Raw genomic sequence first — 24630 nt, forward strand, 5'->3', positions numbered from 1 at the left:
TACATGAATCTGGAAGAGCCCATATTATGCACAATATAAACTGGTTCAATAAAACGGTTAAACATACAACATGTCTACTCCCCTATCAGCAGATTAGATATGAATCATACTGCGGTTCACATGAAAAAAAACCATGAAATCACGCATACAGTATTTGCCATATTTGATTATTTTGTGAAAGTTATCATATATTCTACATCATGCCATTGTCGTACACTAGTACTTACGTTACATAATGTTTATATTCGATAGAGACGGTATATGAAATGAATACAACAGTCTCTGTCATCAAATCAGTTCAAGACGTCATTCTTTTTATAGCATATGTCTTTCGTGAACAAGGAGTGTGTCAGTCTTATCAGAAGATACACCTTTAAATATATATAAATATAGCAAACATGTCTAGCATGTGATATGACCGGCAGCATTCAGAGGTACATGTATAAATATTTACTTATATTTCAGTAGATTCATACTGTTTTTAAAACATAATGCCTGTGTGTTTTTCTTTGCGAGATAGTTTCTGGGGTAACCATTCTGGTTTTTCGTGACTTTGGTGTCATTCTGGTGTTAAGCTTTATTAAAATCCGTTAAGAGAGCGATATATTGCTGGGTCAGCAAAGGTACCACCACCTCCCTGTCTCAACCATTAACCATAATCATTAATACAATCCAAGGACTTTTCAAAGTCAAAACAAGGTAATTTGACCAAGTTTAACTTATGCTTCAGGTATATCGATGATACTTATTGTAGTAGAGCTTCCTTATGACTATGGATGGTATTTTGTTGCTATTATTTACCATGAATGTTTTCACAAAAGGTCAAGGTGATTATAAGCAGGAGGCTTCTGTGGTTGACATAAACATTCCTATTTATTTATTTATTTATTTATTTATTTATTTATTTATTTATTTATTTATTTATTTATTTATTTATTTATTTATTTATTTATTTATTTATTTATTTATTTATTTATTTATTTATTTATTTATTTATTTATTTATTTATTTATTTATTTATTTATTTATTTATTTATTTATTTATTTATTTATTTATATCACGTCCCATTCAAAATTACATTTTACTCTGATGTAAAACCAGAGCCCCGGAGACAATACTGTACATGTTCAGTAAATGTTCAAGATGACATATACTCACTTTGCACTAAATCTGCAGAATTTTCATCTTTGCAGCAAAATGTTTGTCCTCGGGCTGCTGGCGACATTTGTCGCCCTTTCAGTGAGTGATCTTAACGTAAACATCGGCAACCACTGGCCCGGGGGATTCCAGGTTAAAGGCTGCATACCTATTACAGAAGAGCTTCACTCATGGAAAGTCAATGTCAAGTTTGACCAGACTGTAGAAGCCCTTGAGGTTTGTTTGATAAAGATTCCAAAACATTACAATCTTTGAAAAGGTACATGTAAACAGCGATAACATCTTTCAATTGGGTACATGGGCGTGTCTCCTTAACTGATGTTCACATCATTATCCTCTTGATTACACTACATATGTAGATTTATACAAACGAAATCAGTTTATCTAAGCCTACATACCAATAGTTAACTGTTTCTCGCACACTGAAGACGATCGGCCATTTCCGCTGGAAACAGACCTCAGAGGAGACTCGTACCCATTATGTTTAACTCGCGACCCTGACTTTCGTCACCACTCGCCCCTTTACGTTACCTACAAGAAGACTCGGGCCACTACCGATTAATGTTATGTGCGAAAATACGACAAACCAATCAGAATGCGCGTATGACTTCAAGTACTTTGGTCAAAGAATCCCCCAGGAATATTTGTTTGTATTTTACACATGTCTTGCATCTATAAATATACACAAGATACAGTTACATGTATTCTATCATACTGTATAATATTGTAGGTCCCGATGTGTGTTAAATAGCATCTAGATTATATATGATATATTGGGGAATATAGGTGAATCATTACGCAACGAGTTGACAATTCTTTTAGCTATGCCCGTTTGCGATTAGACAATGGCCACTAGAGGGGCACGAGTCGTCATTCGGCTTGGCCCGGAATAACACGAGTTGGTCGCGAATGCGACCTCACCAGCAAATGAATGTCACGTGATGTAGATAACCCATCTGGCAGTCGACAAACAAAAACAATCGGACGATTTTTAGTTCAATGGTAACCAATATCACTCTAGTGCAGGAAACCTTTGTTTGCATTCACCATGTTGGAACTATATTTCAAAAACGTTGTTGTACAAGTACCTTTTGAATACATTTAGGGATAAAAAAATTAAATTTGTAACTATGTATATATAAGACTAACGAACATTAAACACAGATGAACAGTAAATGCACAAGAAATGTGCATCTGTAGGCGTGTTTAGGCCTGTTTATTGCATGGGGACAAGTTGACCCTTATCCTACATCTAGAACTGAGTCTACTTTGTGGAAAAGGGCGAGATTGGCCTGTTACTCTTTCTCAGTTATATTTCTTTTCGAAATGTTAGATGCTGAGAATTTTGTCTTTAGTGAGAATAAAAGTATTGAGAAGTCTTTGATAGGCATTTAAAGTTGGAAGAACATGAATACATGACACTTTTTCATGGATAGCAGCTTCTTTTATTCTTTGTCACGACGTTTCAGAGCTACTTCTTGCTCCTTCATCGGGTAAAGTGTATTTAGAAGTATTGAGAGAGGAATTGGTGGTTGTTTATATTATTTTATGTGCATTGAAACTGTCACCATTGTGTCTTTGATAGTGATGGAAACGCATGAACGTGTTCAGCATATTATTAAGTGTTTGTGAACGGATATTAACTATACATCTGGTATGGAAAATGATGCGTACATAGCTTAGACAGACAGATGGTAAAGTGATGTTCCGATGTCGAAGAAACACATTTTCCGTATAGACCAGAAGACCTGCTGGGTATGTCACTCGCTAACACATGGGCGTGTTCCTATACTTCCTCTGTGTCTGTCTGTAACATATGCCGTGTATGTGAACATGTCGCACTGATTAGTTGTTGAACAATATTTGATTGCGATTCATTAACACATGTTCATAATATAGTCATCAGCGTTTCTCCAATATCAATCAGACACGTCGTGGTATAACTGAAATACATGTGTTGTTCAAAGTCGTGTTAAGTAAAAAATACACCCTTACTGAACATGGGCAAAATATACCTATCAACTGTAATACAGTAAACTTCGTTTAAAACGAACACGCTTACAACGAATTGACGGGTATAACGAACTTACTTTTTGTTCCGACTATTTGCTGTAGATTTTATGTATACAGTAAAAAAAGGTTATAACGAACACGCTTATAACGAACTGACGGATATAACGAACCTACTTTTTGGTCCCGACGACTTGCTGTTGTTATGCTGTATATGTGCTTATAACGAACTACGGTTATAACGAACTAAAATTAGTAGTCCCTTTGAGTTCGTTATAACCGTAGTTTACTGTATGTGTTTATAACGAACTACGGTTATAACGAACTAAAACTAGTGGTCCCTTTGAGTTCGTTATAACCGTAGTATACTGTACTTTACTGTCCCCAGACTGGGACAGCGGATGTCCTCAAGATGGACGGGGGAATGGAGTTTGTCCTCTCCAACAAACAGTGGAATGCCAATGAACACGTGGGCGATAAGCTCTGCTTGGACCTAGTGGCAAGAACTACTGGGGACATTCAGCCAAAGATGACGATGTCTGTAGAAGGGATGAACACCACTGGAACGATTGGAAACTCTTCAAACAACAACAACAGCAACCAGCAGCAGACAGCAACACCAGGTGTCACCGTGACCGTCCCAATATCTACGAATGTCAGTAAGTAGAATGCACAGTGTGCGTACATGCCATACCTATCAAAAAATCAAATTCAAACAAGTATGAAGTACTCATATCCTCCGCCAATATTACCAATTTCAGTCTAAGTCAAAGTTGTTGCCATGGAAACTCGAAAAAAAGTGTTTTTAAAAAATCCCCAAATATCAAAAGGCACTAGTTCACCACTTGACCTATCAATGTGGCAAGTTTAGTGAAGATATCTCTCATGGTTTTTGAGTTCTGCTCCGGAAACGAAACGTGAAGGATGGACGGACAGCAGCCCCTCATATATCCCCCTTCTACTTCGTGGCGTAGGATAATTAACTTATCAATTCAAAACGGCAAAAAAGGGAATAATGATTTTTGATAATCTGTCCGAACAGATTCCATTGGACAAAAAAAGGAAAAGGAGTTATGAAAGTTATATGATGGATCTCTGAAACTTAGTGATGACGCCAAGTGTCCGCGAAAAAGAGTGATCATGTCCTGCTCTGTTAGACTACTTGGCATACTGCCATACATAAAGCCTCCAGATAGTTCTCAGGTACGGGTATTGGTTGTTCTATGTTTCAGGTACGGGGATTGGTTGTTCTATGTTTCAGGTACGGGGATTGGTTGTTCTATGTTTAATTTCAGGCACGGGTATTGGTTCTATGTTTCAGGCACGGGTATTGTTTCTATGTTTCAGGCACGGGTATTGTTTCTATGTTTCAGACACGGGTATTAGTTTATGTTTCAGGCACGGGTATTGGTTCTGTTTCAGGCACGGGTATTGGTTCTATGTTTCAGGCACGGGTATTGGTTCTATGTTTCAGACACGGGTATTGGTCCTATGTTTCAGGCACGGGTATTGGTTCTATGTTTCAGACAAGGGTATTGGTTCTATGTTTCAGGCACGGGTATTGGTTCTATGTTTCAGGCACGGGTATTGGTTCTATGTTTCAGGCACGGGTATTGGTGGTGGGGAGGAGTTCACCACGAACAACATGCAGATCTACAACGACTGGGGCAACAGGTTTGAAGCCGAGTTCTCCTTCCCTGCTACTGAAAACATAGAAGGTTGGGAGGTGGCAATCAACTTCTCAGAGCCGGTCGATAAGCTGGACGTAAGTCGAACACCTGGTGTCATCACAATGTGGTAGTGATTCATAAACACATGCTCATGCTCATGATATAGTCGGAATCGTACTATCGACTCTCGACTCGACTCAGATTTCTGTTGGACGTGGAAAGTGTGTTGTCGCTTTATTTATCAGACATGTTCAGATTGCTGACGTTGACCATTTGTACACCACTTCAAGACTTATGTATGGAGTATCTCAGACTGAACACTGCCTTGCTGTATGTCGAGATAAGATCACTCTTACATCGTTCGCATTTCCGATACCTATTCCCCAATCAATCTAAACTGTTGTTTAAAGGAGCACTTAACGATGTTTACGTTATTAATAGACAGATTTAATCATTACGAAAATTACCAGTGTTTTACGACAATCATTATACATTCTGGATTTTAGCTTCAGTATTCTGTATTATGAAACGTTTCAAATCTACTTCTTGTGTCTCTATGAACCACCAACTAGATGCCTTAAACTGTACGAAAGGCTGCTTGTGCTTATGCCCACTATATGCAGCTGTTGGTTCTGGCAAATCCTTCAGATCAAAATGAAACGAGTCCAGTTCCATTAATATTTCCCAAATCGTATCGTAGGATTTAAATTTTGAAGTACATTTTAGATGTAGGGCAATAAAGACTCATTCTGTTCATCTGGCCGTGTCGAATTTATCGTTGCTATGTTTGTAGCTGTGGGTAGCCGATGTGTACAAAAAGTCGGCCGATGGCAAACACTGGGTCGTCATCAACAAGCAAGATAAGGTTTTCTTCACAAAGGGCGAAACTGTGAAACTCCGCTTCTTTGGCAACACTCAGGCGTCGTCAGCGCCAACCGCTGTCGCCACACTCACCAACCTCGGACACGACGACAATGGATTTCCAAATGTGAAGAACAGTAAGTTGGAGAGCTTAGGAATAAATGTATTATTTCTGGTGGCACTAACAGTAACATTCAATAACATTCGTCATCTGTTGCTGCTAAAAGATCCTATGTCGAGGATAGCTGATTGAGTCTTAATTCAGAGGACCGCCTCCGTTGTCTAGTGGTAGAGCGTCCGCCCGGAGAGGGGAAGGTCCGGGGTTCAATCCCCGGCCGCGTCATACCAAAATACGTTAAAACATGGTACTTGTTGTTACCCTGTCTGGCGCTCGGCATTAAGGGGCTAAAACAAGGATTGGTCGGCTCGGAGTCAGTATACTGTGTCTGAGTGGGGTATTTATGTTAAACTGCAGCATGGTATCTCAGTGAGCTAGCACTATAAATCGGCATCAGTCCTGACTAGTACAAGCAGCCACACACACACACACACATGCATGCACGTCGCTATATAAGTACAATAATCTTGGACGCGACGTTAAACCCCATTTCACCTCACCTCACCTTAATTCAGACTAGAGCCCTCTTCAGTCTTGTGACTCAATAAATAGTTTGCACAAATATTACAAAAGTAAATTAAAACTAGGAAATTGGTCGTGTCAGGTTGGTTATATAAGGCGACAGAACCGTTATGTGATCAAAGTATGCCTCTGTCTTCACAGCGGGAGGCACCAAATACAACTATGATGAGGTCCTATACAAATCCATCCTCTTCTACGACGCCCAGAGATCAGGCAAACTTCCGGCCGACAACCCCATCCCTTGGAGAGGGGACTCCGCCCTGGGAGACAAGGGGGATAATGGGGAGGACCTCACTGGAGGGTGGTATGACGGTGAGTACCACTGTACAAGGGGAGGGGAGACTCCGCCCTGGGGGACAAGGGAGATAATGGGGAGGATCTAACAGGAGGATGGTATGACGGTGAGTATCACTGTACAGGGGGAGGGGGGACTTCGCCCTGGGGGACAAGGGAGATAATGGGGAGGACCTTACTGGGGGGTGGTATGACGGTGAGTACCACTGTACAGGGGGAGAGGGGACTCCGCCCTGGGAGAGAAGGGAGATAATGGACAGGACCTCACTGGGGGATGGTATGACGGTACGCACAATTTCACAATTATTCGGCAAGATGATGAACCCCAACTGCTTCCACCTGTTTGTGAGGCTGTAACGTTTGTCCAACCTGGTTGGTCCGTTTAGACTGGCGTCCAATATAGGCACGCAGACCATTTCGTTCAACGTTTCACATTCATAATGAGAATAATGCATAACGGGTTGTTGAATCATAAGACCATGTTACATGATGCATCATTTAAGGAAATAAAATGAAAGTAGTTGTTACACAAGAAAATTACGACTTGACACCAGCCATTGTTTACTCCCAGATTAATTATTGTATCGTCTTATATCCCGATGGTGTATTCTATTGCGACTCCCAGACTAAATATTATATCCTGGTATATCCCGATTGTATATAATATTGCAACTCCCAGAAAAAGTATTATATCGTGGTATATCCCGACTGTGTATCATATTGCAACTCCCAGAAAAAGTATTATATCGTGGTATATCCCGACTGTGTATCATATTCCGACTCCCAGACTAAGTATTATATCGTGGTATATCCAGACTATATATCATAATGCAACTCCCAGACTAAATATTATATCCTGGTATATCCCGATTGTATATAATATTGCAACTCCCAGAAAAAGTATTATATCGTGGTATATCCCGACTGTGTATCATATTGCGACTCCCAGACTAAGTATTATATCGTGGTATATCCAGACTGTATATCATAATGCAACTCCCAGACTAAATATTATATCCTGGTATATCCCGATTGTATATAATATTGCAACTCCCAGAAAAAGTATTATATCGTGGTATATCCCGACTGTGTATTATATTGCGACTCCCAGGCTAAGTATTATATCGTGGTATATCCTGACTGTATATTATATTGTGGACTCCCAGACTAAGTATTATATCGTTGTATAATCCGACTGTATATTATATTGTGGACTCCCAGACTAAGTATTATATCGTTGTATAATCCGACTGTTTATCATATTGTAGACTCCCAGACTAAGTATTATATTCGTGGTATAATCCGACTGTATATCATATTGTGGACTCCCAGACTAAGTATTATATCGTTGTATAATCCGACTGTATATTATATTGTTGACTCCCAGACTAAGTATTATATCCTGGTATAATCCGACTGTATATTATATTGTTGAGTCCCAGACTAAGTATTTATCGTGGTATAATCCGACTGTATATTATATTGTGGACTCCCAGACTAAGTATTATATCGTTGTATAATCCGACTGTATATTATATTGTGGACTCCCAGACTAAGTATTATATCGTGGTATAATCCGACTGTTTATCATATTGTAGACTCCCAGACTAAGTATTATATTCGTGGTATAATCCGACTGTATATTATATTGTGGACCCCCAGACTAAGTATTATATTCGTGGTATAATCCGACTGTATATCACATTGCGACTCCCAGACTAAGTATTATATCGTGGTATAATCCGACTGTATAATTTTATTATATTGTGGACTCTCTGACTAAGTATTATATTCGTGGTATAATCCGACTTAGTATTATATTCGTGGTATAATCCGACTGTATATCATATTGTGGACTCCCAGACTAAATATTATATTCGTGGTATAATCCGACTGTATATCACATTGCGATTCCCAGACTAAGTATTATATCGTGGTATAATCCGACTGTATAATTTTATTATATTGTGGACTCTCTGACTTAGTATTATATTCGTGGTATAATCCGACTGTATATCATATTGTGGACTCCCAGACTAAGTATTATATTCGTGGTATAATCCGACTGTATATCACATTGCGACTCCAAGACTAAGTATTATATCGTGGTATAATCCGACTGTATATCATATTGTGGACTCTCTGACTAAGTATTATATCCTGGTATAATCCGACTTGTATCATATTGTGGACTCTCTGACTTAGTATTATATTTGTGGTATAATCCGACTGTATATCACATTGCGACTCCTAGACTAAGTATTATATCGTGGTATAATCCGACTGTATAATTTTATTATATTGTGGACTCTCTGACTAAGTATTATATCGTGGTATAATCCGACTGTATATCATATTGTGGACTCTCTGACTTAGTATTATATTCGTGGTATAATCCGACTGTATAATTTTATTATATTGTGGACTCTCTGACTAAGTATTATATTCGTGGTATAATCCGACTGTACATAATATTGTGGACTCTCTGACTAAGTATTATATTCGTGGTATAATCCGACTGTACATAATATTGTGGACTCTCTGACTAAGTATTATATTCGTGGTATAATCCGACTGTATTGTGGACTCTCTGACTAAGTATTATATCGTGGTATAATCCGACTGTATATCATATTGTGGACTCTCTGACTAAGTATTATATTCGTGGTATAATCCGACTGTATAATTTTATTATATTGTGGACTCTCTGACTAAGTATTATATTCGTGGTATAATCCGACTGTACATAATATTGTGGACTCTCTGACTAAGTATTATATTCGTGGTATAATCCGACTGTACATAATATTGTGGACTCTCTGACTAAGTATTATATTCGTGGTATAATCCGACTGTATATTATATTGTGGACTCTCTGACTAAGTATTATATCGTGGTATAATCCGACTGTATATCATATTGTGGACTCTCTGACTAAGTATTATATTCGTGGTATAATCCGACTGTATATCACATTGCGACTCCCAGACTAAGTATTATATCGTGGTATAATCCGACTGTATAATTTTATTATATTGTGGACTCTCTGACTAAGTATTATATTCGTGGTATAATCCGACTGTACATAATATTGTGGACTCTCTGACTAAGTATTATATTCGTGGAATAATCCGACTGTACATAATATTGTGGACTCTCTGACTAAGTATTATATTCGTGGTATAATCCGACTGTATATTATATTGTGGACTCTCTGACTAAGTATTATATATCGTGGTATAATCCGACTGTATATCATATTGTGGACTCTCTGACTAAGTATTATATTCGTGGTATAATCCGACTGTATATCATATCGTGGACTCTCTGACTAAGTATTATATCGTGGTATAATCCGACTGTATATTATATTTTGGACTCTCTGACTAAGTATTATATCCTGGTATAATCCTACTGTATATCATATTGTGGACTCTCTGACTAAGTATTATATTCGTGGTATAATCCGACTGTATATCATATTGTGGACTCTCTGACTAAGTATTATATCGTGGTATAATCCGACTGTATATCATATTGTGGACTCTCTGACTAAGTATTATATCGTGGTATAATCCGACTGTATATTATATTGTGGACTCTCTGACTAAGTATTATATCGTGGTATAATCCGACGGTATATCATATTGTGGACTCCCAGGCTAAGTATTGTATCGTGGTATAATCCGACTATATATTATATTGTTGACTCCCAGACTTAGTATTATATTCGTGGTACATCCGGATTGTGTCTCATATTTACGGACTTACTTTCATTCCCCCCAGCTGGTGACCACGTCAAGTTCAACTTCCCCATGTCGTGGTCCACCACCATCCTCACCTGGAGCCTGCTGCAGTGGAAGGAGGCGTACGTGGAGTCAGGACAGTACGACAACATGCTCGACTGTATCAAGTGGCCACTGGACTACCTCCTCAAGTGTCACACAGCCAAGGACGAACTCTATGTACAGGTGAGTCTCCCAGTGGCCACTCGACTTCCTCCTCAAGTGTCACACAGCCAAGGACGAACTCTATGTACAGGTAAGTCACATAGTGGCCACCCGACTACCTCCTCAAGTGTCATACTGCCAAGGACGAACACTACGGGTGAGTCTCCTGTTTTGTGTACAAATATGAAGCAATACTCTGGACTATAGAAAATGGGATGTGATGCGATTTCATTAAACAGGAATGACCTGGAGGCTAATGATGTTTGATCTGAGTAAACTGAATGAAATCATATACATATTCGTCGTTTGTTTTGCGTTTACAAGTGTCTGTTGTATATCTTAGGTTGGAAACGGAGGGGCAGACCACAGTTTCTGGGGCCGACCTGAAGACATGAAAATGGCCAGACCCGCGTATAAGATCACCCCTTCAAAACCCGGAAGTGACGTAGCTGGACAAACAGCAGCTGCCTTTGCAGCTGGGTCAATGGCATTCAAAGACAAAGGTTGGGCATAGCTACATTTATAAACTACATATGACTTCAGTCATGAGAGACTTTATGTCTATTAAGATTAAAATATTTTCTTCACTGATTGGATTTCTTGATACTACATACTTAAAGCTCTGGAACTTTGTTTTCTATATATACAGACGCTGCCTATTCCAAGACGCTGTTGGACCATGCGGTGCAGCTGTATGACTTCGCCATGGCCAACAAGGGACGATACAGCCAAAGCGTTCAAGCCGCCGCCCAGTTCTACCCGTATGTCATACATTCTACTGCCAGCTGGGTCATACTGATGTTGACAACAACTTCTAGGCTATTGATATTTTCAGTGTACTATTAAATCAGACTAAACAAATAGGTATTTGCACAGGTCCACGAACAACACAGACGAGCACGCCTGGGCCGGACTGTGGCTGTATCAGGCGACTGGGGACCCTAAATACCTGACCGAGGCCGAGAAATACCACCAGCCCGGGGAGGCTTGGGGCATGAGCTGGGACGACAACCAGGCGGCCAACAATGTACGTTAAACCATACGGGTAGTACGCGTACACTCACAGAGCATTCTTGACAGGTCCTCCTCCAAGAGTAATGGTTAACACTGCATTGTAGTTTTGTATACGTGTTTCTCGTCCGAATTTACGGTGGAGGGGTAGCATCTGGTTCGATTCCCAACTTGAGTAAAATGCATCAAGTTCTTGTGTACCCAGCCGGGATATTGCTGAGTTGTATTGTAGGCAATATCCAGTAATAGAATTATTAGACAGGGTACTATATATCATAAGCATAATTATGACACCTCTTAAATATAATAAACTTTATGATGTTTGTGAACCAAACAATGTATTTGCCTGGTAAGTCACATATTGTGAATCGTGTTAAGTATCTAATGTTACTGTGCATCCTCTATATCTTCATGCATCCTCTATATCTTCACGCATCCTCTATATCTCCATGCATCAACTATATCTTCATGCATCATCTATATCTCCATGCATCCTCTATATATCCATGCATCCTCTATATCTTCACGCATCCTCTATATCTTCATGCATCCTCTATATCTCCATGCATCCTCTATATCTCCATGCATCCTCTATATATCCATGCATCCTCTATATCTTCATGCATCCTCTATATCTCCATGCATCCTTTATATCTTCATGCATCCTCTTTATCTTCATGCATCCTCTGTATCTCAATGCATCCTCTATATCTCCATGCATCTTCTATTTATCCATGCATCCTCTATACCTTCATGCATCCTCTATATCTCCATGCATCCTTTATATCTTCATGCATCTTCTATATCTCCTTGCATTCCCTTTATCTTCATGCATCCTCTATATCTCCATGCATCCTCTATACCTTCATGCATCCTCTATATCTTCAAGCATCCTCTATATCTTCATGCATCTTCTATATCTCCTTGCATTCCCTTTATCTTCATGCATCCTCTATATCTCCATGCATCCTCTATATCTCCATGCATCCTCTATATCTTCATGCATCCCCATGCATCCTCTATATCTCCATGCATCCTCTATATCTCCATGCATCCTCTATATCTCCATGCATCCTCTATATCTTCATGCATCCTCTATAACTCCATGCATCCTCTATATCTTCATGCATCCTCTATACCTCCATGCATCCTCTATATCTCCATGCATCCTCTATATCTTCATGCATCCTCTATATCTCCATGCATCCTCTATACCTCCATGCATCCTCTATATCCCCATGCATCCTCTATATCTCCATGCATCAATTATATCTTCATGCATCATCTATATCTCCATGCATCCTCTATATATCCATGCATCCTCTATATCTTCACGCATCCTCTATATCTTCATGCATCCTCTATATCTCCATGCATCCTCTATATCTCCATGCATCCTCTATATATCCATGCATCCTCTATATCTTCATGCATCCTCTATATCTCCATGCATCCTTTATATCTTCATGCATCCTCTTTATCTTCATGCATCCTCTGTATCTCAATGCATCCCCTATATCTCCATGCATCTTCTATTTATCCATGCATCCTCTATACCTTCATGCATCCTCTATATCTCCATGCATCCTTTATATCTTCATGCATCTTCTATATCTCCTTGCATTCCCTTTATCTTCATGCATCCTCTATATCTCCATGCATCCTCTATACCTTCATGCATCCTCTATATCTTCAAGCATCCTCTATATCTTCATGCATCTTCTATATCTCCTTGCATTCCCTTTATCTTCATGCATCCTCTATATCTCCATGCATCCTCTATATCTCCATGCATCCTCTATATCTTCATGCATCCCCATGCATCCTCTATATCTCCATGCATCCTCTATATCTCCATGCATCCTCTATATCTCCATGCATCCTCTATATCTTCATGCATCCTCTATAACTCCATGCATCCTCTATATCTTCATGCATCCTCTATACCTCCATGCATCCTCTATATCTCCATGCATCCTCTATATCTTCATGCATCCTCTATATCTCCATGCATCCTCTATACCTCCATGCATCCTCTATATCCCCATGCATCCTCTATATCTCCATGCATCAACTATATCTTCATGCATCATCTATATCTCCATGCATCCACTATATATCCATGCATCCTCTATATCTTCACGCATCCTCTATATCTTCATGCATCCTCTATATCTCCATGCATCCTCTATATCTCCATGCATCCTCTATATATCCATGCATCCTCTATATCTTCATGCATCCTCTATATCTCCATGCATCCTTTATATCTTCATGCATCCTCTTTATCTTCATGCATCCTCTGTATCTCAATGCATCCTCTATATCTCCATGCATCTTCTATTTATCCATGCATCCTCTATACCTTCATGCATCCTCTATATCTCCATGCATCCTTTATATCTTCATGCATCTTCTATATCTCCTTGCATTCCCTTTATCTTCATGCATCCTCTATATCTCCATGCATCCTCTATACCTTCATGCATCCTCTATATCTTCAAGCATCCTCTATATCTTCATGCATCTTCTATATCTCCTTGCATTCCCTTTATCTTCATGCATCCTCTATATCTCCATGCATCCTCTATATCTCCATGCATCCTCTATATCTTCATGCATCCCCATGCATCCTCTATATCTCCATGCATCCTCTATATCTCCATGCATCCTCTATATCTCCATGCATCCTCTATATCTTCATGCATCCTCTATAACTCCATGCATCCTCTATATCTTCATGCATCCTCTATACCTCCATGCATCCTCTATATCTCCATGCATCCTCTATATCTCCATGCATCCTCTCTATCTCCATGCATCCTCTATACCTCCATGCATCCTCTATATCCCCATGCATCCTCTATATCTCCATGCATCCTCTATATCTCCATGCATCCTCTATATCTTCATGCATCCTCTATATCTCCATGCATCCTCTATATCTCCATGCATCCTCTATATCTCCATGCATCCTCTATATCTTCATGCATCATCTATAACTCCATGCATCCTCTATATCTCCATGCATCCTCTATATCTCCATGCATCCTCTATATCTTCATGCATCCTCTATACCTCCATGCATCCTCTATATTTCCATGCATCCTCTATATCTCCATGCATCCTCTATATCTCCATGCATCCTCTATAACTCCTTGCATCCTCTATATCTCCATGCATCCTCTATATTTCCAGGCATCCTCTATGTCTCCATGCATCCTCTATATCTCCATGCATCCTCTATACCTCCATGCATCCTCTATACCTCCATGCATCCTCTATATTTCCATGCATCCTCTATATCTTCATGCATCCTCTATATCTTCATGCATCTCTATATCTCCATGCATCCTCTATATCTCCATGCATCCTCTATATCTCCATGCATCCTCTATATCTCCATGCATCCTCTATATCTTCATGCATCCTCTATATCTCCATGCATCCTCTATATCTCCAGACATCCTCTATATCTCTAGGCATCCTCTATATCTCCATGCATCCTCTATATCTCTAGGCATCCTCTATATCTCCATGCATCCTCTATATCTCCAGACATCCTCTATATCTCTAGGCATCCTCTATATCTCCATGCATCCTCTATATCTCCAGACATCCTCTATATCTCTAGGCATCCTCTATATATCCAACGTTACACTAACCCCTGAATCTATTCCCGTGGTTCTCGCGATTTCAAATTATCCGCCCTCAATTTCCATTATCCAATTTGATTTGTTACGCTACTCAGTTTAACGGACCAATCAGAATACGAGTTACAAACATGCCTCATTATTTGGTGGGCGATATCAACAACATGGTGGCCCGTTCCATTGATTTCGAAAGTGCTTGCGAGAAATTCAACATTGAAAACTGACTAACACGCAAAAGAAAACCCTCAAAAATAGTATTAATCGAACGAATGTCTTCATGTCCATTTAATCTGGGGGTAATAACTTCTCCCTTACCTATAACTTTTTTTCTTTTCTCGACGTTTGCTTGGTCGGTAAAATGTTAATGAAAAACAAGGGTTTGTTATTTGTGATCGTGAGATCCACGGGAATAGATCTGGGGGTTAATGTAGGTTTACCGAAATGCGCGCCCTGCACATGATGATGCACAGAAGATGGTAACTACATGTATGTGTTATGGAATCAAAAGTGCCCCCTCTGCATAGAGACTTCTAACTATTAAATATTAAAATCCAAACACTTGTAACATATTCCGTATTCTTTCGTTATTTTAAACCATTTGAAAAAGGATTCATTCATGTTTTCGCAGGTCCTGTTCTACAAGCTGACCCGTAAAGACGTCTACAAGCAGGACCTGGAGGATACGTTCGAGAAATACTGGTTCCCCAACCAGGTCATCAAGTACACGCCTAAAGGACTGGCGTGGAGGCTGCAGTGGGGATCTCTCAGATATGCGTGTAGGTATAATGTGAGATATGCATGGAGGTCTAATGTGAGATATGCATGGAGGTCTAATGTGTGATATGCATGAAGGTCTAATGTGAGATATGCATGAAGGTCTAATGTGAGATATGCATGAAGGTCTAATGTGTGATATGCATGAAGGTCTAATGTGAGATATGCATGAAGGTCTAATGTTTGAGGCATTCATGTGGATCTTATGTGTGCGATTGGCATGTTGATCTGATGTCGCAGATATGATTGAAGGTCTAATGTCTCAGATGTGCATGTAGATCTAATGTCTGAGATTGAAATGTTGGTCTCGTGTCTCAGATATGCATGTAGATCTAATGTCTGAGATTGGAAGTTGGTCAAATGTCTCAGATATGCATGTAGGTCTAATGTCGGAAATATGAATGCGGGTCTAATGTCTGAAATATGCATTCGGGTCTAATGTCGCAGATATGCATGCGGGTCTAATGTCTGAGATTGTAATGATGGTCTAATGTATCAGATATTCATGAAGGTCTAATGTGAGATATGCATGAAGGTCTAATGTGAGATATGCATGAAGGTCTAATGTGAGATATGCATGAAGGTCTAATGTTTGAGGCATCCATGTGGGTCTTATGTGTGCGATTGGCATATGATCTGATGTCGCAGATATGATTGAAGGTCTAATGTCTCAGATGTGCATGTAGATCTAATGTCTGAGATTGAAATGTTGGTCTCGTGTCTCAGATATGCATGTAGATCTAATGTCTGAGATTGGAAGTTGGTCAAATGTCTCAGATATGCATGTAGGTCTAATGCCGGAAATATGAATGCGGGTCTAATGTCTGAAATATGCATGCGGGTCTAATGTCGCAGATATGCATGCGGGTCTAATGTCTGAGATTGTAATGATGGTCTAATGTATCAGATATTCATGAAGGTCTAATGTGAGATATACATGTAGGTCTAATATCTTATAATCTGATGTCGCAGATATACATGTAGGCCTAATGTCTGTAATATTAGAAACATATCCCACATGCGTAAAAGGCACCCTAATATATTTACCAACTGCAGATAGTGATGGACTTCCCATATCGGTTGATGCGGGATAGAATACACATACACGGACGATTAGTCTGAACGACAAACGATTACTCTTGGACAGGTTCGAAAAAGAGGTTCTGCTTGACAGTTCCTTTTACAAGCAAAATAACTGTTGTTTTTCAAACTTTTTATATTCATTTAATAAAACGCATGCATCACTGGACTTGCCAGTGAATGCGTACCCTGTTCACATGGTCATGACATATAAACGTGGTCTTACATATGTCGTATGCATGTGACCCCCTAATACAACTGATAACAGTCATTCTTAACATAAGACCAGTGAAGATACGGGGTAGAATAGGTCTTCAGCAAACCATGCTTGTCGTAAAAGGCGACTAACGGGATCGGGTGGTCAGGCCCGCTGACTTGGTTGATGCATGTCGTCGTATCCCAATTGCGTAGATCGATGCTCATGATGACAGTCACTGGATTGTCTGGTCCAGACTCGATTATTTACAGACCGCCTGTTACATAGCTGGAATATTGCTGAGTGCGGCGTTGAACAACAAACAAACAAACAAACATGTCCATCTCGCCGGTTCGGGTCTGAGGAGTGGAGTGAGTATGGTTTTACGCCGCTTTTAGCAATATTCCAGCAATATTACGGCGGGGGACACCAGAAATGGGCTTCACACATTGTACCCATGTCGGGAATCGTACCCGGGTCTTCGGCGTGACGAGCGAACGCTTTAACCGCTAGGCCACCCGACCGCCCCTCGTGTCTGTGTATATTACCTGGAACGTATGTGTGTTTTATCAGTTCCGGTCGCCCTTTGGCTCTACATTGAACTAAACACTGATCATGGTGTCCTCGGAGCCGATACCTAATTTAAATAACAAGCCGTAAGGGTAGAACTCCACTTTAAACAGTTGTTCCATGCATATATGATAGGGACTACTTTCAGCAAACATGGCGTTCGCTGCCCTGATGGCTGCTGAGGCGGGGGTAAACCCGGACAAGTACCGGGAGTGGGCCATGAGTCAGATTCACTACGCTCTGGGAGACAATGGATTCAGCTACCTCATTGGGTTCGGCAAGGACTACCCACACAGTCCCCATCACAGATCCAGGTGGGCAGAGACAGTATTCTGAACACACATTTCATATAACGTACTGATCCACTTTCCCATATTAGTGACCTCCTTGTAGTCTACTGGTAGAGCGTCCGCCCGGAGAGCGGAAGGTCCGGGGTTGGATCCCCGGACCCGTCATACCAAAATACGTTAAAAGATGGTGCTTGTTGCTTCCCTGTCTGGGTGCATATACTATTATAAGTGCCATAATATTGAACGCGACGTTAAACCCCATTTCACCTCACCTCACCTCACTTCACTTCACCCATATTAGTATACGTGATATGTATAATCCTAAATTCATAAAAAAAATTAAAAAACCATTACACTGAATAAAAAGGAATAACAAAGGTCGTACTTAATGTTCCCAATATACTGTGTTACCCCCACGTGTACAAAAAACATGCACGACATCTGGACGGATTGTGGCCGTTGGAACACGCCGCCAACTCTCCCCCAACACTGAGTTGGGTCTTCAAAGCCGATGTCCAGCACAAAGATATTGGCGTGGCCTTAAACATTACACACGTGTTCAGTGGGGGACACGTATGAAGATATGCGTGTGGCCACGGTATAGGTGCAACAGATTCCTCATGGGCGTCCATTGTCATTATGGCGACAAAGTTGTGTCCGATACTATCAGCTTGAGGATCAATTCAAGTCGTCAGATATCGTTGTCATGTTACCGACACTGACAATCAGATATGTCCTCCTAACAAAGGGCATCCCGTCCCACCCCTCCCATCAGACAGGTCACTACGAATCTTGTTCCATGGTGCGCAACACGGGATTCAACATAAACAGCAAGGTGCACGGCTCCATTCGTCACCACTCGCCCCTTTCCGTATACGTAACCTGCAAGAAGACTCGTCCCCCTATCGATGGATGTTATGTGCGAAAATACGACAAACCAATCAGAATGCGCGTATGATTTCAAGTTCTTCGTCAAAGAATCCCTCAGAAATAATTTTTGATTTTACATATGTCTTGCATCTAAAAATATACCCAAGACACAGATACATTAGTTCAATCATACTGTATAATTCCGCATGTCCCGGTGTGTTTTAAATTGCATCTGAAATATATATAATATATGGGGAAATATATGTGAACCATTACGCAACGAGTTGACAATTGTTTAAGGTATGCCCGTTTGCGCTAAGACGGAACCCGGTCACAAAAATGGCCACGAGATGGGCACGAGTCGCTATTCGGCTTGTCCCGGAATAACACGAGTTGGTCACGAATGGCACGGCTCGTGTCTTGTCTGTCTCACAGTCCCTGGATCATACTATTTTCCTTCCGCCCAGCCCTTACTGTAATGCTGTAGACCTAAATGAAGCAAGTCTAGATTTTCCACAGGTTGAATCTCCCATCTCATGGGCTCCTTTTTAATTCAAATGGAGTTGTGTGTTACCATGGAAATTATATATTTTCAGAGACTAAGCCTCAGTCTAAGCTCGTGTCGTTAAATTAAAACTTTAATGGCAGTTTAATGACACTTCAATTTCAGTCAGGCTGCATGATTTCCATTTAGGACAATAAGATGGACAGGCGAGTTTCCTTGACAGTACATACCGTATTCGACGTAATAAGCGCCCACGGCGATATTTGCTAATATATTGGCTATTGAACAATCCCAACTGGCACCCCTTCCGATTGATCAATGTGCACAAGACTTATTTTTTCGCGTATAATACGCACTCGTGTGTTATATGCACCCTTAATTATGGGCAATTAAATTCTGGAAAAAATATATCTGTCGTACATAAACATTTCAGGCCGTCAGCATAATTAAACCACGATATTTATCTTTCAACTCTTTTTTTTTTTACCAAAATAACATTCTAATAAGAGCCCCCTTTTTCTAATTTTGAGAGCGCCCTGGGCGCTTATTACGTCGAATACGGTTACTCTTGTCTGGGGCATGTCTTTCTGGGTCGTCCTCGTCCCCGCCTTATTGTCACGTGACCAGTTAGGGGCACGTGAAAACCACATTGGTATGATCATAACTCGTCTTACAACATATACTACTTCTTTCATATTACTATAGTTAATTTGTCTTGTGTGTACATGACAGGCTTCTCCACTCCAGTATAACTACATCTGATATCTACCCTACTGTATAAATATTGCCTCCTACCTGTATACTGTAAAACGTGAAATTAACGCGAGCGTGAATAAAATGCGAAAAATGCGAGTGGTCTTTGCTCGCATTATTAAACATCGCATTTATATCAACAATAAGACATTTTGGTTAGCAGAAATACCAACTTAGACATACGCTGAAAACAAACAACTATGTATTCCAGATCACTGTTTATTGAGCATCACTTGTAACAAGTATATAAACAATGTCATTCAAACACTAATAACATCCTGTGAATTGTCTCTGCTGGGGTCAAGACAAGCGTTCTACTCACTCATGTCATCACTGATCACACCTGCAAGTCCAGACAGACGCCACCCAACACGGTGTCTTTGCTCTTTGCGACTGCTTCAAGTATCAAGTATATACTTGTCAACCATACCCTGTTTTTCACCTACACCGAAACGTCGCTCTTAATTGTAATAAAGAAGTTGTTCATCCATAAATTCTTATCCTTACTTATAGTAATATAAAATAATGGGGTGTTCTTTAACTTCTTTTGAGTAGTATGCATTCATATTCACTAGGTGGGGTATCCTAAGGGTTAAAGTGTTCACTCGTCACGCCGAAGACCCGATTTCGATTCCCCACATGGGTACAATGTGTGAAGCCCATTTCTGGTTAACCCCGAATTGATATTGCTGGAATATTGCTAAAAGCAGCGTAAAACAATAATCACTCATATTCACTATTGATTTAGGCTTTATTTCCGTCATTCTCTGTTTCACAAATATTTCAAGTTGCGACTCTTTCGATGATAGGGAACTACACACGATGCACACAAATAAACAGGGTAGGTATTGTGTTCCCCTAGATACTGGTTCGTTATAAGGGTAACGCTTTTCAGGGCATTATCATTTGCAGAAGTCTTAGGTCTTCCATTAACTGCCCGACGAAGGGGGGCAGTTGAAAAGACCGAGGGCTTCTGTAAATTATAATGCCCTGAAAAAGAGCGTTACCGTTATTATAGCTAAAATGGATGGAATTTGTTATCAAATAAAAAGAAACAACAACATCGGTTTTGAAACATTTACTGCAAGCAACACGAATGTCACTGAACACATTTTACAAATGTGGAAACGTCATAGAACAAACCAGATGACGTCACTATAATACATGACGTCATTTTCTCTACCCTATGACGTCACCTAACAACGGGCTTGATAATGGCCCGTCGTCAAGCAATATGAGGGCATTATCAAATTACAGTGGCCCGCTCATTTCTGATAACGTGCGGGCGGTTTAATGATAATTCTATCCATTTTAGCTATTAATGTTCATTATCCCCATTTAGATAACACGTTCCACCTTCAGCTCGTGTCCCTGGGAACCAGCTCCTTGTGGACCTCAGGTCATGTCCAGCCACGTCGCTAACGTCCACACCCTGTACGGAGCCCTGGTAGGAGGGCCCGATGACAGTGACGGCTACAAGGACGACCGCTCCAACTACGTCAACAACGAAGTAGCTTGTGACTACAACGCCGGCTTCCAGGGAGCTGTTGCAGGTGAGTGTTCTTCCAGAAGCAAAAAATGTCATGATATGTTCTTATGTTGTAATGAATGATCTTGAGTAGGATTTTGTTGGATTTTATGCCTGCTTACAAACAGACAAAATTTAATCTTAATTAGAATCGAAATCAAGTATTTTACCTTCACCAAACCAATTTTCTGGTTTTGGAATGTTGATCTTATTGGTACGGAAGTCTGGAACGAAACCACTGTGTACAACAGTGTTGATAGCTATCTCAGAGTTATCCCCTATGAGGGGCGGTGGAGTAGCCTAGTGGTTAAAGCGTTCGCTCGTCACCCCGAAGACCCGGGTTCGATTCCCTACCTGGGTACAATGTATGAAGCCCATTTCTGGTTTCCCCCGCCGTGATATTGGTTGAACATTGCTAAAAGTGGCGTAAATCCATGCTCACTCACTATCACGTATGATCGGACTATGAGCCAAAAAATTGAAAAACGTGGTAACAAAATGTAAAAAAAGTATTTGGTATTTTTCCTTGCAGGTCTGAGGTCTTTGGTCACAAGGAAGGTTCACCCAGAACAGTTGGCTAAACCTTAAGTTGAATATTGGTAATAAAGTTAAATCAATACATGCATCGGTTGTTTTATCCTTTTCGTATCGGTAAGCATTAAAGTGAATCAATAAGTGGTTCATTTGGTTCATGCGGTTCATGCGGTTCATTATCAAGCATAGAACTGACGGTACTTCAACGGTAAGCCACCTCGGCGCATTGAAAATTATATATTCAACTATCATTATAAAATTATTCATTTTTCCGGGTTCAAATGATAAAAAGATTTCAATGTACAACTTGGTATATTCATTGAAAAGAGACGAATTTACAAAATGTTATATAATGATCACGAGAGAGAGAGAGGGAGAGAGAGAGAGAGAGAGAGAGAGAGACAAAGAGAGAGAGAGAGATTATTATACGAGCATATGTTATTATACTAATTTTAAGAAACGAGTGTCAGATTTTCTGTATCTCCAGAACGAGGCTAATACATGTATTCTTACACGAGTTTCGTAAAATCAGTATTACGCATGCGAATGTAATATTTTCTGTATTACTTATCATTTCTTATTCCTTTTGAGCTCCCCTTTAGAAAATGCACTGTTCACGATTACCGTCTTAAGCCCCGTTTACACGACCACGTTTACTTATATAAGTAAATATACTTACATAAGTATATATACTCACATAAGTAAAAGTGGTCGTGTAAACGCATTTGTTTACGTAAGCAAATATACTCCAGGAGTAAATATGCTTATGTGAGTAACATTTGGCCGTATAAACAGGGCTTTAGACAACCAAAAGTCGATCAAAATGTGACGTCAACAATTTTCAATTATAAGCTGTTTGAAAATAAGCCCTTTAGCAACTTGTGGCGAACTAATTACTGTTATATCCTATTCCTATAGAATATTTAAAATCACAAAACACAAAAGCGTGTGACCTTTGTATTATATATTGCCTTTCATACATTCCATCACAGAAACAAGTATTCTCGTTACTAGCAACCGACACCTAAACATTGTTTTATTGGAACTTTGGCATTGATATAGTACGTCACAAGCTTGGTGAATACTCAGTCGGACAGTTACAACAGTCGTATAGTTCAAACCGAAACCGTTTTCAGACAGGGACGTATCTACCATACAGGCAAAACGACACACAGTGTGTTCAGACAGGGACGTATCTACCATACAGGCAAAACGACACACAGTGTGTTCAGACAGGGACGTATCTACCATACAGGCAAAACGACACACAGTGTGTTCAGACAGGGATGTATCTACCATACAGGCAAAACGACACACAGTGTGTTCAGACAGGGGCGTATCTACCATACAGGCAAAACGACACACAGTGTGTTCAGACAGGGACGTATCTACCATACAGGCAAAACGACACACAGTGTGTTCAGACAGGGACGTATCTACCATACAGGCAAAACGACACACAGTGTGTTCAGACAGGGACGTATCTACCATACAGGCAAAACGACACACAGTGTGTTCAGACAGGGATGTATCTACCATACAGGCAAAACGACACACAGTGTGTTCAGACAGGGACGTATCTACCATACAGGCAAAACGACACACAGTGTGTTCAGACAGGGACGTATCTACCATACAGGCAAAACGACACACAGTGTGTTCAGACAGGGACGTATCTACCATACAGGCAAAACGACACACAGTGTGCTCAGACAGGGACGTATCTACCATACAGGCAAAACGACACACAGTGTGTTCAGACAGGGATGTATCTACCATACAGGCAAAACGACACACAGTGTGTTCAGACAGGGACGTATGAACCATACAGGCAAAACGACACACAGTGTGTTCAGACAGGGACGTATCTACCATAGAGGCAAAACGACACACAGTGTGTTCAGACAGGGACGTATCTACCATACAGGCAAAACGACCCACAGTGTGTTCAGACAGGGGCGTATCTACCATACAGGCAAAACGACACACAGTGTGTTCAGACAGGGACGTATCTACCATACAGGCAAAACGACACACAGTGTGTTCAGACAGGGACGTATCTACCATACAGGCAAAACGACACACAGTGTGTTCAGACAGGGGCGTATCTACCATACAGGCAAAACGACACACAGTGTGTTCAGACAGGGACGTATCTACCATAGAGGCAAAACGACACACAGTGTGTTCAGACAGGGACGTATCTACCATACAGGCAAAACGACACACAGTGTGTTCAGACAGGGACGTATCTACCATAGAGGCAAAACGACACACAGTGT

At 40.4% G+C, this 24630-nt stretch overlaps 1 protein-coding gene across 3 annotated transcripts; it reads left to right on the forward strand.

Moving 5' to 3' along the window:
- The first annotated feature begins 384 nt into the window (after positions 1–384).
- On the forward strand, positions 385–22439 carry LOC124125065 (endoglucanase 4-like). Of its 3 annotated transcripts, none has more exons than XM_048394420.1 (14): positions 385–434; positions 1195–1375; positions 3558–3828; positions 4774–4934; positions 5633–5837; positions 6482–6652; positions 10421–10605; positions 10928–11087; positions 11234–11345; positions 11461–11611; positions 15877–16024; positions 18017–18182; positions 21649–21839; positions 22347–22439. In XM_048394420.1, exons 1-14 carry the CDS (start codon positions 415–417, stop codon positions 22400–22402), a joined length of 2178 nt encoding a protein of 725 aa, XP_048250377.1. In that variant the 5' UTR covers positions 385–414; the 3' UTR covers positions 22403–22439. The 3 variants fall into 3 exon arrangements, with proteins under 3 accessions (XP_048250377.1, XP_048250376.1, XP_048250378.1); XM_048394419.1 differs by having other exon boundaries at positions 409–440; XM_048394421.1 differs by lacking the exon at positions 385–434 and adding an exon at positions 679–699.
- The last annotated feature ends 2191 nt before the right edge of the window (positions 22440–24630 follow it).

The sequence above is a fragment of the Haliotis rufescens genome, unplaced genomic scaffold (genome assembly GCF_023055435.1).
Source record: "Haliotis rufescens isolate VD_foot unplaced genomic scaffold, xgHalRufe1.0.p SCAF_13, whole genome shotgun sequence".
In the NCBI taxonomy this organism is placed as follows: domain Eukaryota; kingdom Metazoa; phylum Mollusca; class Gastropoda; order Lepetellida; family Haliotidae; genus Haliotis; species Haliotis rufescens.

Coding starts and splice junctions, on each gene's coding strand:
- LOC124125065 (XM_048394419.1), top strand. CDS start 415: ATGACCGGCAGCATTCAGAGGTACAT. Junction 4,935..5,632: donor AGCCGGTCGATAAGCTGGAC/GTAAGTCGAACA, acceptor CTATGTTTGTAG/CTGTGGGTAGCCGATGTGTA. Junction 5,838..6,481: donor ATTTCCAAATGTGAAGAACA/GTAAGTTGGAGA, acceptor CTGTCTTCACAG/CGGGAGGCACCAAATACAAC.